Below are 17,000 nucleotides of genomic sequence, written 5' to 3'. Positions count from 1 at the left end.
TGATAGATAAGAATCTTTCTTTGGGTAGTGGCTGGTGCCAGATGACAAAGCCTTCTAAGACACAAATGGTATTACTGTAGATTCAGTTAACCTCTTTTCCTGGGCAAGTTTGGGTATTGTAAAGAGCATATACAACTAATGCCTCTGTAAAGCGGTCAATCGCGCCAACAATGTATGCCATAATGAAGGTTAAAACCCTGGAAATTTCCTTGGGTTTCCTCAAGAACATCCAAGTGTCAACCTAGAGAGGAAAGATTAATTTAGGTTTGTCTTTCTAAAAGTGGACTTGAAGACCTTTTGTGGACTTATCATTTAAGCAAATGATGCTGTGTATTTAGTTGTAGAGTAAAATAATGAAGCTTTGTTTCCATGTTCACGTTCTGAAAATGATAATGGGGTTCGGCCTCTGAGACATGTTTCATTTTAAATTGGGGAAAGTTGGACTCACACTGTTGTACATGTGGGGATCAAACGTTTTATATTCAGAGAAGCAGATTAGGCTTCTGAATCTACAGAGTATGATTGGTTTTGCAGCATTGGGGGCACTTCAAAAGATTTGTCCTCACCTCTTGAAAACACTTCACTTGGCAGAGGACAGCCTGAACCCACCGTTTATAGGGCCCTTCTCTGGATTAAACACGTTCAACAAAAATGATTTGAAGTGAAGGAGAAGATGATTCAGCAATTTAAGCAAACATCTCGTGGACAGAGAATAATCATACCGTAACAGCCTGTGAGGAAACCATTTCAGCCCGTCAGTGTTTAGACAAGCTGCAGCTCCTTTTCTTCTTAGATATATTATCATGCTCTCAAGCTGCAAAATTCAACTGATGCGAAGTGTTCAGATCTTGAAAGAAGTTATAGATGAATATACTGCTTGACACACCCCCTCAAACAAGGAATACAGGAACAAAACCATGAGATTCTCCTCGATCAGAAGCCTGAATCCTGTTCCCGAGTGCAATAAGATCTGCACATTCCGCAAATAATCGTTTCTTTGATAAATTTATGGGGCCTAAACATCGGTACAACGAGAAGAAACAGAGAAAAGATGTGACCACTTCTAACGCTACAACTCATTTCTGGCATTGAGCAGAAAACCATTAAATCAATTGAACAGGGGAATACACAAAAAATGACCATTTTAATAATTATTATATACAATCATAAGTGGCTCGGCCTCCTTTTACCAGTATCTGTCCTCAATCTCTTTACAGGCTTCGCCCACTGAGCCCCTTTTACAACTCCAGAGCCACCAGTTTCACTGTGTGGTAGTGGCGGGGCAGGTGGCAGTGGTGGTGGAGGTGGTGGCGGCGGCGGAGGAGGTGGTGGAGGCAGTTGACGTGGGGGTGAGGCCCAATTATGCGCATGTCCATGAGTTTGTTGAGCTGGCCTCGTGGGTATTACCCGGATATTTCGACCTGTGCTGACTGGAGAAGTCGGGCCCGACCTTGGTTTCACAGGCACTTTATCCCTGTCTTTTCTCTTCTTCTTGCATATGACTAGCTCCCCTGGATGAGTTAGCAATGGTGCCTCCTCAGACGATACAAGATCCCGAGCACTAGTGCTGGCTAGCCTCGACTCCTTCTGAAACTTGATAGGCTGACCGCGAACCCGAGCATCGTCCTCAGCAGGGATAGGCGCCCGTGGTGATAGCCTTCTGGGGCCTGGATCTTGTTCAACCTCATTCACCAGTTTGTGTTTTTTGGTTTGGTTAGATGTAACTTGTTTTGGAGATGCGGTAGCCGTGGCTCCTGGGCCCAGAAATGAGACCAGGTTTCTTACTTCCCGAAAATCAGTGTCTGGAAAAGCAATTTTCAAGATATCAAAGAAGATATCTTGTAGCTTTCTGGCTTCCACTCTCACCTGCAAGATGTCATGAGACGCTTGAGCTAGCCAACCACTTTATAAGAATATGGACACAAGTAGGGCCAAATCCACGTACCTCATACGAAAACCCACAATACTGGACTGAACTTTTCAACATCAGCTGAACATCTACGACAAAGTCCATCACACTACTGTAATGCAATCTCTCCACATTTTGATCAATTTTCTGTAGATCTAGATAATTATTCACACTCACATATGCCGAAGTTTCAGTCCTCTTCCAAAAATCGACAATATGTGGAGCAATTTCAAGGCCATCTTTGGATATTCTTCTCTGGAATTTATTGCAGACGTTCTTGCACTGCATTAAAGCATTTAGTAGCAAATGTCAGATACATTGGTCTCAGGATAAATGTTTTCATCAGAGATGAACAACTAACTTCCAAGAAAGAAGGAATTTGTTTCCATATCATCAAATCAAATCTGTGTTTACCTTTAAAGAAAAACATAGTTATGATTGCTGGTTTAATGAAAAAGAAAGAACAGAACCAAATTTCACTTTCATTAAATCACACATCATCATCAGAAGTCATTTTTATGCCTAAAAAAGAGAAAAACAAAAAAGGAATGCAATTCAAAAAGAGCTTCAGTACTGCAAAGAAGAGGAAACTGATGGTAGAAAGATGTAAATACCTTTCTTTGAACAATCTCCGTCATCTTGGAACTACCATAGAAGACAGCTTGACCACCAAGATTGTTAGCTTTACCATCCCAAATCTCTCGAGAATATTCAGCCACATCCTCTATGTTACCAGGCCTAGAACTCAGTTTTGCGGGTTTTGCACCAGCCCATTTCATAGAACTTGCACCTTTTCTTGATGGTAAATTTCGCCTCTGTTTAGAAACCGATTCCATGGGATCATGCCTATCGGAAACAGGAGTATCACCACACACTTCGGGATCTGAATCTAATCTTATTTGCATGTCATAGTTTCTACTTTCTGCATGTAAGGTATTTCCCCCCCGCGGTATTAAGACTTTTTCACTATTTGATTTTTCTTCATGTTTTTCCGAGTTATACCTAGGGCGAACACGAATGCTTCGTTTGCGCTTTATTTTAGGCTGCAAAACCTGCTCCTCTTCACCATCATCTCTTTCATGAATCCAACTCCCTGACTGTTGAATATCCATATGAGAATCACCAGACACAGCAATTTCTCCTTCCTCTAGCTCATCTGGCTGATAAACAGTTAACCGAATATGAAAAAACACAGGCATCACATTACAGTACACGAAGAAAATAGAAGTCACGGTATGGAGTCTACTAAAAAAAGCATTTAATAAAGGGATAATGAAAGAGCAACCAGATCCTAATTGTTTGTTTGATTGGTCCCATTGTGGATACTCAAAAGTCCACATAATTAGCTGCAGACACCTAATATTTGATCAACAGTCCACACTCAGTTGAATGTTAAGAATAGGCCCTTCAATTGCATTCTTTGTTTGTTATATCAAATACCAGGTCTCTAGTGGCGCAGAATCGTGAACTTTCATCCATCCACAGTGAGACACAAAATACTTAGTCAAAGAAAAAAATGGAACATGTTATAATGCTTGCTTGTACCAAAGGTGCTCTTTAGTATTTACTGTGAAGAAAAAAGACCTACCATCCTCTTTGGAATAGACCCCGGACGAGCATCTAATGCAGAAAGGGATCCAAACTTTTGACCAGAACTAGTAGTTGCAACTTGAGTCAACCTCCTACTCTCAGAGGACGATCCTGAAGACACAGCTTCTTCAAATGTGAGTTCATTTCTGGAACCTTCCACAGTTTGGGTAAATTCACAACCACTGACACCATCACCACATAATGGACCTTCCTCTTCTGACTGATCCTTGTTACTAGGACCAGCATCAACTGCACCACTAAATTCCTCCTCTTCAAATTCTGCAATTTCACCCTCTTCCTCATTCAAACCATACTCGTTCCTCTCCTCCGAACTGACTTCTGAATCTTCTCCATTCTCATCATCCAATTCCCGGTAAGAAAACTTTTTGGAACCCTTTGGTCTCCCCCTTCTCCTCTCTGGCTTACTCTGTGATAAATCTGAAACCATATCAACAGGCTCTTGCACAATATTCCCACCTAAACCTCCTCTAAGTGATTTCTTCGACAAATTCGAAAGAAGTGCATTCACTTCACCTGTCCCCGCACGAAGCCACTTAGGAACCTGGTCATACCTTATCATCTCCCCAGCCCAATCAAATTCTTCATCCATCTGATCAAAGAACTCAACCTCTTCCTCACTTCGAGCAATCATCCGATTCACCTCTTGAAGAGAAGGAACATCATGGACATTCTCTTGATACCTTTCTTCATCATGTAATAGTGCCTCTAAAGTCATTCTTCTCTCTTCATGTGTGGTCCTCTGGTCAAAACGCCCAGCATTAATTACCTCATCAGCCATATCAATTTTATACTGTTGAATATTATTTCTTATGAGACTCTCAATGGACCCTATATAGCGGTCTCTTCCAGCAAGATCATCTTCGAGATCAAAAGCAACACCTCCACTTCTCAGTTCATCCTCCTTCTGATGGCTTGAGATTTTATCCACAACGGCTTCCATATATATGACCTTCACTTCTCTCTTTTGTCCAATGCGGTGTGCCCGAGCCACTGCTTGCTCTTCGTTTTTGGGGTTTGGATCCGGATCATATATTATAACAGTGTCTGCTGTTTGAAGGTTCAGACCTCTTCCAGCAGCTCGGATGCTAAGCAAGAAAATAAAGCATCCTGAATCAGGGGAATTGAAGTCTACTATAGCCGATTCACGGTCTTCTAAGCTAGTGGTCCCATCAATTCTCCTGTAAACAAGCCTTCTCCACTGAAGATACTCTTCTAATATATCAAGAAGTTTGGTCATGGTACTAAAGAGCAATACCCGATGCCCCGTCCTCTGGAGTTTTATCAAAATCCGGTCTAGCACCCACAGTTTACCACAGGATCTTACGATGAAGTCTTTCGAATACTCATTATAATAAGGATAATTAAGCAGAGGATGATTGCAAGCTTTCCGTAGCTCCATGCATTTGTTATTGAGATTTCTGTATGTCTTAATTTGATACATTGGGTTCTTCTCTACCCTTCTTAGTTCATCTTCAGGGTCAACCTTGATGGTCCCAGTGGATTTTATCCAGTCATATATTGCCCCTTGAAGACCTGACATTTTGCATCTTAAGACAATAGAGATCTGCATCACAGCATATGGTGTAAGTATAACAGGTGCTGCAAAAAACATTGTTCAATTAATATGCAAATGGGAAAGTAAAAATATCTACCTTAGGTGGAAGCGACCCTTCTACATCTTCCACACGTCTTCGGAGCATAAAAGGCTCAAGGATTTGATGAAGCCGATGGATGATGATCACCTTTTTCTCAGTCTCAAGCCAGTCATCCTCCACATTCTCTGAAGAACCATCCCTCTGGAAAGGCTTCGAAAACCAGTCATGAAATGCTTTCCGATTGTCAAATACCTCAGGAAGAAGTAAATTTAAGAGTGACCAGAGCTCCTTCAGGTCATTCTGCAGATGAATTTCACAATCAGAAGTCAATAATACACGGAAGGTTGCCGTTTCCAAGCTCAATGATAGAAAGTATAGGAGCAAAGTGATGTTATTTAATGCTCCTAAATACCCACCCAAGGTAAGGTGGGAACCACCACCACCTAATGAGTTAAAAATTAAATTTTGATGGATCCTTCCAAGGCCAGCAGGTGTAGGTGAAGTAATTGCAGGATCCAGTGGAGAAGTTTTGCTAGCATTCTCAAATCCAGCAGATATTTGTGGATCAAATGAGGTTGAAGCTAGTGCCTTAGTGACGGGTATCAAGTTGTTCAGCCAGAAATTTTCTGAGGAGCTAATAGTGAAAGCTGACTAAGCACCAGTAATAGAATGGGCATCCAGTCTCTTAATAAAATTCAGCATCATTTAAAAAAAAAAAAAAAAAAATGGGCATCCAGAAAGGTGCAAGCACCATTGACAAAGTAAAAGATTTCTCAAAGGATTGGACTATTGCCGGGAATAAGGTCCCAAGATCAGCAAATGCAACATCAGATGGTCTAGCTAAAGTAGGAACCTCTAGAGAAAATTTGGTAGTGGGACACCCTCTAGTGCTCTAGCTTGTTTTGAGATCATGTTAACTCATGTTGTAAACTATTTTTCTCTGTTTAATACAAGTATACCAACATTTTAAAAAAAATATTAAACAAGCCAGGGTAGCCCAGTTACAAAATAAATGATAAGCTAAAAAATATTCACTACAGAAGAAGAGAAATAAGCAATATAAAAACATTGAAAGAAAGTTATCCTGCTCAAAGCATACATCCAAAAGATGTACACTATACACTTTAACCAGATGGGAAGATAAAGTTCAAAAAATAAAATACTACGAAGGTTTTACTAAATGAACCTGTAAAGGGGTCCCCGTGAGAAGCAGACGTCTCTGGCAACGATACCTATCAAGGTCACGTGCCAAAACTGATTCCCTGTCTTTCATGCGCTGAGCTTCATCAATAATGATATATTTCCAGTCAACCTTAGATAACTTTGTCCGATCGTACATAATAAACTCATAAGTTGTGACAAGCACGTTAAACTTCAAGGCACATACCTCCTAGAAAAAATACATTGGAAAAGAAAAAATAGATCAGGAAGGATATATGTGTAGCATACTGGAACCCATAAAACACGTGTAACTCCTATGAAATTCAAGAGAAAAAGGATTCTTGTAGATAGAGAACACGTACTAAAAATTAGTCACAAAGAAGCCATTAAAAGCTATGAACAGTCACTAACTCCAGAAATCAGGAAAAGTTTTCCACCTTTCCTCCCTTGTTAGTGATACTTCTTACTATAGATACAGCTTTCTCTCTAAGTTTTGCCTCCTAAATTTGGGGGGTTAGTGGTTAACAGAAAGAGAAGGTAAAAACTCACCTCAGGGTCCACTGAATGTGCATTTTGTATTAGTATATGGAAATGAAAAATATAATGGAAAGGGTGGAGCACTTTAACTTTCTAATCCAAATCTAAGGTTGGGATCATGGATGACATCTAACTAAAATTTTCTCTAGAAAAGTGAAATTCTATCCCTGGGATAGAATTTCACTCTTTTTATGCATAAATGGAGTGGTTCACTTTTTCTGAATGTTGATTACACGGGCACACACACCCTTTATCCCTGAAGAGACCTGAACCCTAGAACTCACACTAGGAAACCCCCAATGTGACCATTGAGCCAAAGACCCTAGTCCCTTTCTCTAGGTAATTTACATTACAGTAAAACTTACCATAGCCACTAAAGTGTCTTGAGCACCGTCTATAGAAATTTAACTTTCTCTCCTAACATTCCCCATGCAATAATAGAGACTTCAAATTACAAGCCTCGCTGTACTCTTATGTTGGTAAAACTGACCATAGCCACAGCACTGTCTATAGAGAATTCACTCTCTCCTAACATTCCCCATGCAATAATAGAGACTTCAAATTACAAGCCATGCTGTACTCTTATGTTGCACTATTTTTCTGAATGAAAAGAACTTTTCCCCCCTGGAGACTTTTGTATGTATTGGAAAAAAATTACTATTACTGTAATCATCTCGGTGTCCAGTAGCAGCACACTCAAAGGAATGCCAAATAATATTCTCACTCCCTCGGTAAAGAGAGTGTCTCTACACAATTCTTTGCTGATTGGGGACTCTTTCCCTGGTGTATCTGAGGCTTTCCTCAAATCTGTCATTTGACTCTCTCCATGAGATAAAAGCCAAAGAAAGCATTAAAAAAAAAAAAATTCAGAGATAGAACAATTCAAGACACATGCCGAAACTTTTAGTATTAGCAATAAATACCCAAACATCAAACAAATAATGTGAGGAAAAATGATCCTACCTGAGAAAATAACCTTGATCTTTGATCTTTTCCACCAACATAAAATATGCAGGAAACAGATGGAAGCCAAGTATGCAGCTCACTCTGAAAATGGAGAAAAAAGATGTGATATTATGAAAGAACAATACAAATACACACATATAAATCAAGATGGCATAAAAATGATGAGCACCTTCCAATTAACCAAAACAGCATTAGGGACAATTATAAGATGCGGGCCATAATTCCCTTTGAACTCCATCAAATACGCAATCAATGCCATCACCTGCTTCCAAAATATGATCAGAAATGACCTAAGCGAGAGAAAAAGAAAGAGAGAGAAAGAGAGCACTCGACTAAAAAAGGACAACAAGCAATCCAACCTGTACTGTCTTCCCAAGACCCATCTCATCTGCCAATATTCCATTTAATTTGTTGTTATACAGGGAAAGCATCCACTGCAACCCAATCTGGAAAACAAGGACAAAAACATTAACTAAAATGTATTATACAGGCAGTGACAGAAAACAACGACCAAGAACCAAGGACTGACAATTTGATAGTCCCGTAGAGTCCCTGTACGCAACATCGATGGCTGTCTTATGACTTTTTCATTCACTGCATGAGCCAAGTTATAATACCTACAAAAACAGAAGTTAAGTCCAGCAGAAGTGCTTTTTCTTATGAAAAGGTGGAACTTTATTAAAGGAAAAAGGATAATAGAAGCAGTGGGAAGCAAGCTCCCCTCAAGAAGCATCAAGAAGAAACAGAATCAGCAAGGTTGATTATTAAATCATCCTGAGAACTTCCCAGTCTGGCAAAATGGTCAGCATCTGAATAGGTCTTCTAAGGGATGGGAGGCTATTCAATATGAATAGCAGCAGCAACATCTTCAATCAGGATGAATTGCTGGTCAAACCTCCAGGCAAACCTACTTTAGCTCAATGGTCAGACCTCCAGGCAAACCTACTGACCCCTTTAGCCCAAGAAATCCCTGTCTTTGAGTCCCCTTCGACAATCACTAGACTAGAGAAGTGCCTCCAATAAATCTTAAGGCCATGACAGAGGGCAAAAACCTCTTCCTAAGAGGAGTCCGAGATACCCAAAGGCCTGAAGTATGATAGGAGAATATGAGCCTCATGGTTATAACTCACACCACCATAAACAGCGGGGTCGGGATTGCCAAGCAAGCTCCCGTCAAAATTCAGCTTCAGTGTACCAACCAAAGGAGGGAGGCAAGTCACCAAAAAAGCAGGCTTGTGAGGAGAGCAAGAGGCCAAGTCCAATAGAAGTTTGACATAGAAATACATACACATACATCACTCACGACACTTGAACCCAGGACTTTACATTAGGAAACCCACACGTGTGGATATTGAGTCAAGACGCCCACAAGTCACTAACAATATAGTCAAACTCCACAAAATGTTTTCATTTTAATGCAAACAAAGCAAAAAAAAAAAAAAAAAAAGAGTGCCATAGAGTTGAATACAATAACAGATTTGGTGAATTGTTCTGAAACACACTCATCATCACCAAGACTAGCAAAAACCATGTAGTTATCAGCCACATGAACCAGTCTCTTCTTTTGTCATCCAAAAAAAGAAAAAGAAACATTCTTTTTCATTCTGATCAGCATATGCTGAGTTTATCATAGTTTGGACTTTTTCAAAAGTCTTTCCTCAGAACTTCTACATCAGTTCTGGCTTCCCTTACTTCTTGCACACCCAGTTTTAGATCATTCTGACCTCTAAAATACAATCATAGTTTAGCTTGTTACAAAAGTCTTTTCTCGCTACTGCCAAGTCAGTTTTGGCCACTCCCTACTTGTCTCAGATCAGTTATAGGCCAAAGCTACTGCTAAAATAGAGGATACAGAGGTTGATGCTAACTACTAGGATGCCCAAACACAATCTACAAGAATTTATAGTCAATTAACCAAATAAAACATGCACAATATGATATGTTTTTATCTCTCTGTCCATCACCACATAAAGATCCTTGAACTTATTTGCAGTTAATAAAAAACAAAATCATCTTTACAGGCTCAAGCACAGAAAAACCAAGATTCATCCTAGTTCAAAACCTGCACACTTCAGAAATTGTTCAATATCATAATCTTTTCTTCAAAACGGCTGACTATCCTGATACTGTGCCGTTTAGAGATGGATGAGGAACTTACTTGTTTACAGATGAACTCTCCTTTGGAGCATTCATGTCAGAGAATCTATTCCTTATCATTACTTCCTCCCCTGCACAAACAGCAGCTGCTCTCACTTCTTCTTCTGACAGTCCCTACAGAAAAAATCCTAATAAAATCAAAACCTCTATTTATAAAATAAAAAAAAACAATAATAAATGATAGACGAAAACTCATGAAAGCTACAGCATGCATCGTTTTTTTCAAAAAAATTCCATTAGATAATAATTAAGTGAAACTAGAAAGGCACATCAATTCTGCAATTTTACTCTTTTTTTAAATGATTTTGGTGTTGTACTAAAGTTCTACAAATTTGATCAACCATATCAAATCTTTGATTTTCGAACAAGATAGTAGATCCTTTTTTATTTTTTTATGAAAATGATTTATTAAGGAAACAAGGAAAAGCATCAGTGGCATAAGGAAGCAAGAAGATCTTCAACATCCAGCGAGAGTAATTGAGCGTATTAGAGAGAGAGAGAGAGCATGCCTGAGTTCGTGCAGCAACAGCAGCAGCATTTGCTGCCTCTTGAACCTCTTGTTGACTCTTGGCTGCTGTTATCTTACCCCCCAATTTGTGAAGATAGTCTTCAGTTTGAGACAAAAAAGATGAGAGAACTGAATATCTCTGAGCAGCGTCCCCAGGCATGTTCGTCTGTTGTTCCAATAACATTTCACGGTATCTGTTTCAGGGAAAATCAAGAAAGGAACTAATTTTAGTAACCAAGTAACAAAGATAAAATTTAAAGACCTACAAGAATGTCTTCTCTATAGCATACCTATCAACATCATTATTCTTCAATGCCTCCATTCTTTTATTTCTATCCTCATCTTTTCTCTTTGAGAAATCTCTCAACATTCTCTCATGGTATTTTGCCACCCCTCTGTTCCTGGCAGTCCTTGCGTCACGAATGGCCCAGTGAGCCTCCAAGAGTTTTTTTCGCCACTGAAAAATGGATTTTAGCTGCTTCTCCCTCACAACTTTCTGGGACAGCTGGACTTGTTTCACAAGGTCTAGTCGCTGACGTTCACATAACCGAACGAACTTTCTATAGTGCCGATCAGGCATGGCCATTATAACCTGTTGTTGCTGGTCTACTTCATCTCTCAAACGTGCCTGAAGATCTAAGAGTCGGAGCTTCCGTTCTTCAATTTGAAGACGTAAAACAAGATCTGGTCTGATTCTTTTCCTATCCAGATTCACAGCAAGCAGACCTCCAATCTTTTTCAAATTCTCCTCCCTCTTCTTTGTGAGAACTTCTATACCTTCCTCATATAGCAAATCCTTGATGTCATATGCTAGAGTTAAATTACTTGAATTAGCCATATTATTTGAAGAGCCAAATGAATCATGCCTCCGAGTAAAATAAGGAAAATCAAAAAGTGGGCCATAATACTTTCTTGTGGGTCCTACATCTTTTTGTGGAGGGGGCTGCTTTACTTGCGCAGCATCCGATGGTGGCCCGTGTTGCAAAGGAGACTTTCCCCGAGTTCCACTGGAATCACTTTTAACAGGAACCTTTTGACTAGTCTGTTCAATCTCCTGCTCAGATTTAACAGAACCAGTGGTGCTCAAAGTTTGCTCTTCCCTCCCAACAGATCCAACCCTGATAGGCTCCTTCATTGCACTAGTTGGGCCCTGCAAGTGACTGCAGGCCACATTTCCTTTATTATCCCCACCAAATGGCTCCTCTTTTGGTAGACTAGAACCTTTAATTAGAGGTACAGACTGAGGAGCCTTGTCATTTGCCTCCAAATGCCTCACATGTTCTTCAGCAGTCTTCCCTGGGTTCCTATCATGATTAATTACCACAGGAGGAACAACATTTTGTTGCAGCTGAGAGTCAAGGGGTGGGGGAGCAATTGCTCGAAGAACTTCTTGAGGAAGACTACCTTCACCACGCTGTAAGAAAAGCAAAATCAATTAAAGAAACAAAACCAAACAAAAAAATATAATAATAATCCCAGCTTTTCAAACAAGAAAAAAGAAAGAAAAAATAAACCCAAACTGCCATGGATTTTCTCCATAGCAACATTCAGACACTTTACGTTCACTAATTTAAGTATCTTGGCAACAAAAATCCATGGTCAGAAATCTTCTCTATTCAGTTTTCTAATGGTTTCACCAGTCATAGGATCATTAATTTGTGACAAATACCACCCATCTGGTGTGGAACCTTAATTTGGAGATTCAACCATACATGCAGTGAGGTACATGTGCTCACTTATATCTACATATTTGCCTCCATTTATGCCTGAATATATTCTACATGTACCTTCAACAATTAAGCTACTAATAGGTGAGTTTCAGCATGTGCTTATAGCAGTATTTTGATTGAACAAGTGTTTTATCACTGTATGAAACTTGGATTTGGGAACATCACTTACCTTCAAACGCCTGAATGCTAATATTTGTGCTTTAAGAACATGAAGCTGCTGCTTAGTGAAACCTATTCGCTGCTGTGGCACCTGGGTTGCAGACCCACTTCCCTGAAGAGGCACGTGGGTCCCAGGGCTCTCATTTGAAGAAACATTGGGCTGTGAAGCTGGCCGGTTCAACCGCTGAATCTGTCTCATGTATTGCATCTGCAATGTCTCTGGACCAGTACTACCCTTTCCCTGCAAATGATCCATGTTCTGGATGGAGCCAGCTGACGATTGTGGAGGATGCATGGTTGGCACCCCATTTCCAAACCCCATTGCATGCCTCGGAATCAAAGCATTATTGGCAGTAACAGCAGATGTGGATCCCACGGTTGAAAATGGCCCTGGTTGAGGTGTCTGTCGTGTTTTAACATCGCTCAAAGAACTCCCATGGGGAGCATTGTCATTACCAGCTGGAGAGGATGACGTACTATTCAGCTGTTTTGCTATAGGAACTCGCGACTGATGTGGACCTGTTACGTCATTTGGCTTCTGCATAGCAGTGATCTTGGATTGCCAAAGTGGTAGGAGTTGGGTAATTAGATTGGCATTGGCAGGAGAAGAAAGATCAATATTATTCTCCAATGCCCATGCCTGCATTGCTTGCAATTGAGACATAGCAAATTGGATATTTCCAAGGTTTTGTATGCCTGGCGAACCCTGTGGTGCTTGCATGGGGGGTCTCATCATATTTGTTTGAGGAGGTTTAACTTCACTTGTCCGGCCTTGATCAGTCTGCTTCTCACCATGGCCAAAATGGTCAGTGGGCTTCTTATAATTGGATAGTTGCCCCTGATTAGCAGCCTGGAGAGACATAAGCTCCTGCATCTTAAGATTGTTCATACGCATTTCTTGATCCTTCACGGATGGGGGCAGCATTCGCCCTTGAGCCTGTTGTTGAATTGCATTTCCATGAGCCTTCTGCTGAGCAGCCTGAAAAGCATACTGAAGGTAGGCCTGACGAACTGCATTCTGAGTATGCTGTTCTGGCCCAGGAACCTTATTCTGGTTCTCCTCACGAATCTGAGAAGGTCCCTGTTGTTGAGACAGATCCATAAATTTCCTTGATTGCTGAGGAAACCCGGTAGCTTCTGATGATGAAGGAAAGCCAGCAGTACCACCAATAACTCCATGGAAGGCACCAGCCTGATATGCTAAGAGAGCCTCATCTCCTTCTGATTTCCTGAGTTGCTGTTGCTGAAGAGACTTAATTGACCAAAGAAAAACACCCATTAGTAAAAAAAAAAAACAAAAAACAATGGAGCAAAAAGGATATGTGCCAAAATAAATATCCCAACAGCTATTTACAAAACCCCTATTGGACAGTGTTTGCATGTACATGAAGTTGGGTGCACTGGTCCATAAGGAGAGGGGGACGGGACACAATAGAGAGGCTAAACCAAGAGCATAAAAGAAAATTCATACCATGAAAAAATGGTACACTTGAAGACCAAATCTGAGATTGAAGGGACCAAGGAAGATGAAGCCAAAAGCAACCCAGAACCTAATTTTATAACCAACCTTAACCAATTCTGAGAAAACTTGATGAAAAATTGAAAAATATAGGTTCGAATGAACTTCCAGCAAAACCAACACGACATCGTAAGTCAACCAAATCCTTTCATAAAATCGACCTAACCTATGGATACAGAATCAATAATGAAATTAAACACATTACAATCGTACAAGACAGCCCAGAAAACCCCATTCAGAAAATTGAAATTGAGAAAGCTTTCAATGCAATTTCCAGAGTTATCAAACAACTATGTAGCAGAAAGGGATCTATATTCAGATTTTGGCTATTGCATAGTATTATAGGTGCTATTTTACTGAAAATTTAAACCTGGGAAAAGAAAATCTTCATTTGAGCTGAGAGAAGCTAATCACAGTTAAACTTTCCCAGAACCTACACTCATTCTCAAATTAACAAACTACCAGCTCTTGTACAAGTATGAATTGAATGCTAGAAAATATGAAAATTAAAAAGCCGACCATCTTCTTCAATTGCGATTCCATCCAACTTAATTGCCACCAAAACAAAACGTAGTAAACCCCACCCGACTCGAGAAAGAGAAAAAGTACAAAAATAAGGGAGATACAAAACTAGACACCCCATTCGAAGTGGCCAGAGTTGAACTGACCCATCGAAGCAAATACTAGAAAAGACAACTAAACAGCAACTGCCTAACTCACACCCCGAAAGCACACAAATCAATTCACCAATATTTAAGTTTTCAAAACAGTAAAAAGGAAAAGATAAAAATTTCATCGGAATCAGTTGTCAAGGTAGCATAAAAAGCTTGTTGACTGATGATAAAGCACAATTAAGAAAAAAAATCAACTGAAAAACAGGCGGGAAGGCCATTTCACATCCCTATAAAAGCAACGTGTCAACGCCATGAAACACAACAAAATTATTTATGCCACTAAATTCCACCACACTAAATTTACCAAGCAAGAAACTTCTCCGCTATTCAAATTCCACAAACAAACAACTAAAAAAGGATAAAAAGAAAATGAGCGCGCTAAAATTTAACTCACCTGTCTAAAACTAAGCTGTTGTTGCTGTTGTTGCTGCTGTTGTATTGCCTCAAACCCTATCTGCGGAGCCGATACCGCTGAAGAAGACGATGAAGGGGACGCCGAGGACGACCTTCCGCCGGGGCCCACGACCGGACTCCGCCCAGGCCCACCCCCCGCTTGCATTCCTTCTAAACCCCCCGCGAAAAACTGTCGAAATTCACAGAATTAAATTCAAACAGCAACCAAAACCCAGAACCCCAAACCCCGCTGTTTCTCCCAGAACCGCTTTTCTTCCATCCCAGTTCCCTGACCGCCTTTTTCTCCCCTTCCCACCATTTTCGCTGCATAAAAACGCGGCCCTGGTCGATTACCAGTCACCTTTTCCGCCGATTTATCGCTCAATTCTGAGCCGTTTTTCTTCTGCTGAGTATCGGATTGCAGATCGGGCAGTGCTTTTTCACTGGGAATCCGCGATCTGGCCGGAAACCGGAGAATTTAACCCACGATTTGGATTTTCTCTGCAGTCAAAACCCTAGACCTAATATTCGTTTTTCTATATATTTCTTTTTTTTTTTTTTTTGCCCTTTCGAGAATCCCCCTTTTAAATGAACTCTAGGGCTCGGCCCGCTTACCACGGCTCGCCGGATAACAGCAATTCACTAACGCCCTCGGAAAAGCTTAAATTAACGAAACTGGCACTGACCTTTGAGTTCAGAATTTCTTGTTTCTACCTCCAAAAACAGCTTTGAGCCAAGAAAACCAAAGCCCAAATTACAATAATAACCTTCCAATGAGAGAAAATCAGTATGAACTAATATGCTTTTTTTTTCTTTTATGTACTGAATTATTCTTCAATATTATGGTATTAGGAACAAAAAAATTAGGTTTTATAATAATTTTACTCATAAGATGATTTTTTTGCAATACCAGATACACAACCAAACCCCATAAAATCGACACCCAGTACCATACAAACGATTATTGAAATACTAGTAAACTAGCACAGAAACTAGCGATAATCTTAAAAAAAGTAAAATGTTATTGTACGATTATAAAATAGTTATAGAGATCAATGATCGCTCTAGCAAAACAATTCATACCTCACAATAACTTAGTTTCTTACAAAAAAAATTGAAACAAAAAACTTTCAATTGTTTTTATTATGTTGAATTAACGAAATACAAATTAACTATCCAAACTAGATAAATACGTACCTTTCAAACGATATATAAAACCTGCTACGACGAACTGCCCTTCTGAAAATTTCGCAATGTTAAATATTATAGACAACAAAACTTTTCGACAAAGGGATAGGAAGAGTAACAAAGGGACATAGCATTATATAGGCAATGGAGTTATACAGTCGGGATCTCGGCTGTATTATGTCCTAATATAACTAGACAGATAAGAATGAGCTTGATCAATAAATGCAAAAGATAGAGACAAATCGACTCTTTTCAAATACGTGATTGTTAATAATTATTCAGGTTTTTATTTAGTAATGTTAATTATATGCATCCTTTCATTCGTGGTCGGTTGATGAAATTTAAACCCAAATACCCATCGGACAATTTTCTCGATATAACCTTTGAGTCAAAAGTTGACTCTATATTTTTATAGTCGAAACCAAAAATTAATTATTAGCACTCTTTTATTCTTTGGAAAAAAATGGTCTTTTAAGTTCTTAATTTTTCATATTTACTAGAGAAAGTGAAAACAATAATATTAGATTTCCAAAACAGGGGTCTTTTGGTCATTTAAAATGCTTTCACGCGCATTGGCAGGTCAGGGGTAGTTTTAGTAATTAGGGACAACGAAGTTGATATTCAGATATTTGGTGTCGTTTGACCTAGATTGACTAGCCGGTGACCGGACTCGCTTTCCGGTCACCGGCAAACTGCTTCAACATCTGTTTTTGTCGTCTAGTTCAAGAATAAGACTTTAAGGCGTCGCTTTAAATGGAAACGGCAGCTGTCGCATTTTCTACCCCCAGTCCTTTCTACGGTAATATCATCCACTCTTACAATTTTACCCCTCGTTTGTAAGATTATTAAAAGACTACCCCTAATGAATCGCCTTTTGACTTTCCACACGTCTT

At 39.8% G+C, this 17,000-nt stretch overlaps 1 protein-coding gene across 2 annotated transcripts; it reads right to left on the bottom strand.

Annotated features, from left to right (window-relative positions):
• Positions 1-981: 981 nt before the first annotated feature.
• LOC137944087 (ATP-dependent helicase BRM-like) lies at positions 982-15,459 on the bottom strand. 2 transcript variants are annotated; one of them, XM_068789606.1, is made up of 15 exons: positions 14,921-15,459; positions 12,344-13,585; positions 10,735-11,858; positions 10,446-10,638; positions 9,938-10,050; positions 8,309-8,396; positions 8,139-8,225; positions 7,949-8,041; positions 7,777-7,860; positions 6,302-6,505; positions 5,173-5,415; positions 3,498-5,084; positions 2,524-3,069; positions 1,946-2,191; positions 982-1,866 (listed from the first exon to the last, which is right to left on the bottom strand). In XM_068789606.1, exons 1-15 carry the CDS (start codon positions 15,083-15,085, stop codon positions 1,165-1,167), a joined length of 6,717 nt encoding a protein of 2,238 aa, XP_068645707.1. In that variant the 5' UTR covers positions 15,086-15,459; the 3' UTR covers positions 982-1,164. The 2 variants fall into 2 exon arrangements, with proteins under 2 accessions (XP_068645707.1, XP_068645708.1); XM_068789607.1 differs by having other exon boundaries at positions 12,344-13,576.
• Positions 15,460-17,000: the final 1,541 nt, after the last annotated feature.

Source organism: Aristolochia californica, unplaced genomic scaffold, assembly GCF_029961685.1.
Source record: "Aristolochia californica isolate CCGP_79_NKW_82.1479 unplaced genomic scaffold, dmAriCali1.0.hap1 SCAF_11, whole genome shotgun sequence".
Lineage (NCBI taxonomy): Eukaryota > Viridiplantae > Streptophyta > Magnoliopsida > Piperales > Aristolochiaceae > Aristolochia > Aristolochia californica.
Note: the sequence above shows the minus strand (reverse complement) of the source record. Positions and strands in the feature narration are given on the sequence as shown.

Bases quoted from the DNA above. Each gene is read 5' to 3' on its own strand.
- LOC137944087 (XM_068789606.1), bottom strand. From the start codon at position 15,085: ATGCAAGCGGGGGGTGGGCCTGGGCGGAGTCCGGTCGTGGGCCCCGGC. The intron at 6,506-7,776 runs GTAGGATCATTT...TATTTTTTCTAG, and splicing joins GATCAAGGTTATTTTCTCAG to GAGGTATGTGCCTTGAAGTT. The intron at 3,070-3,497 runs GTAGGTCTTTTT...ACTGTTTATCAG, and splicing joins GGTCTATTCCAAAGAGGATG to CCAGATGAGCTAGAGGAAGG.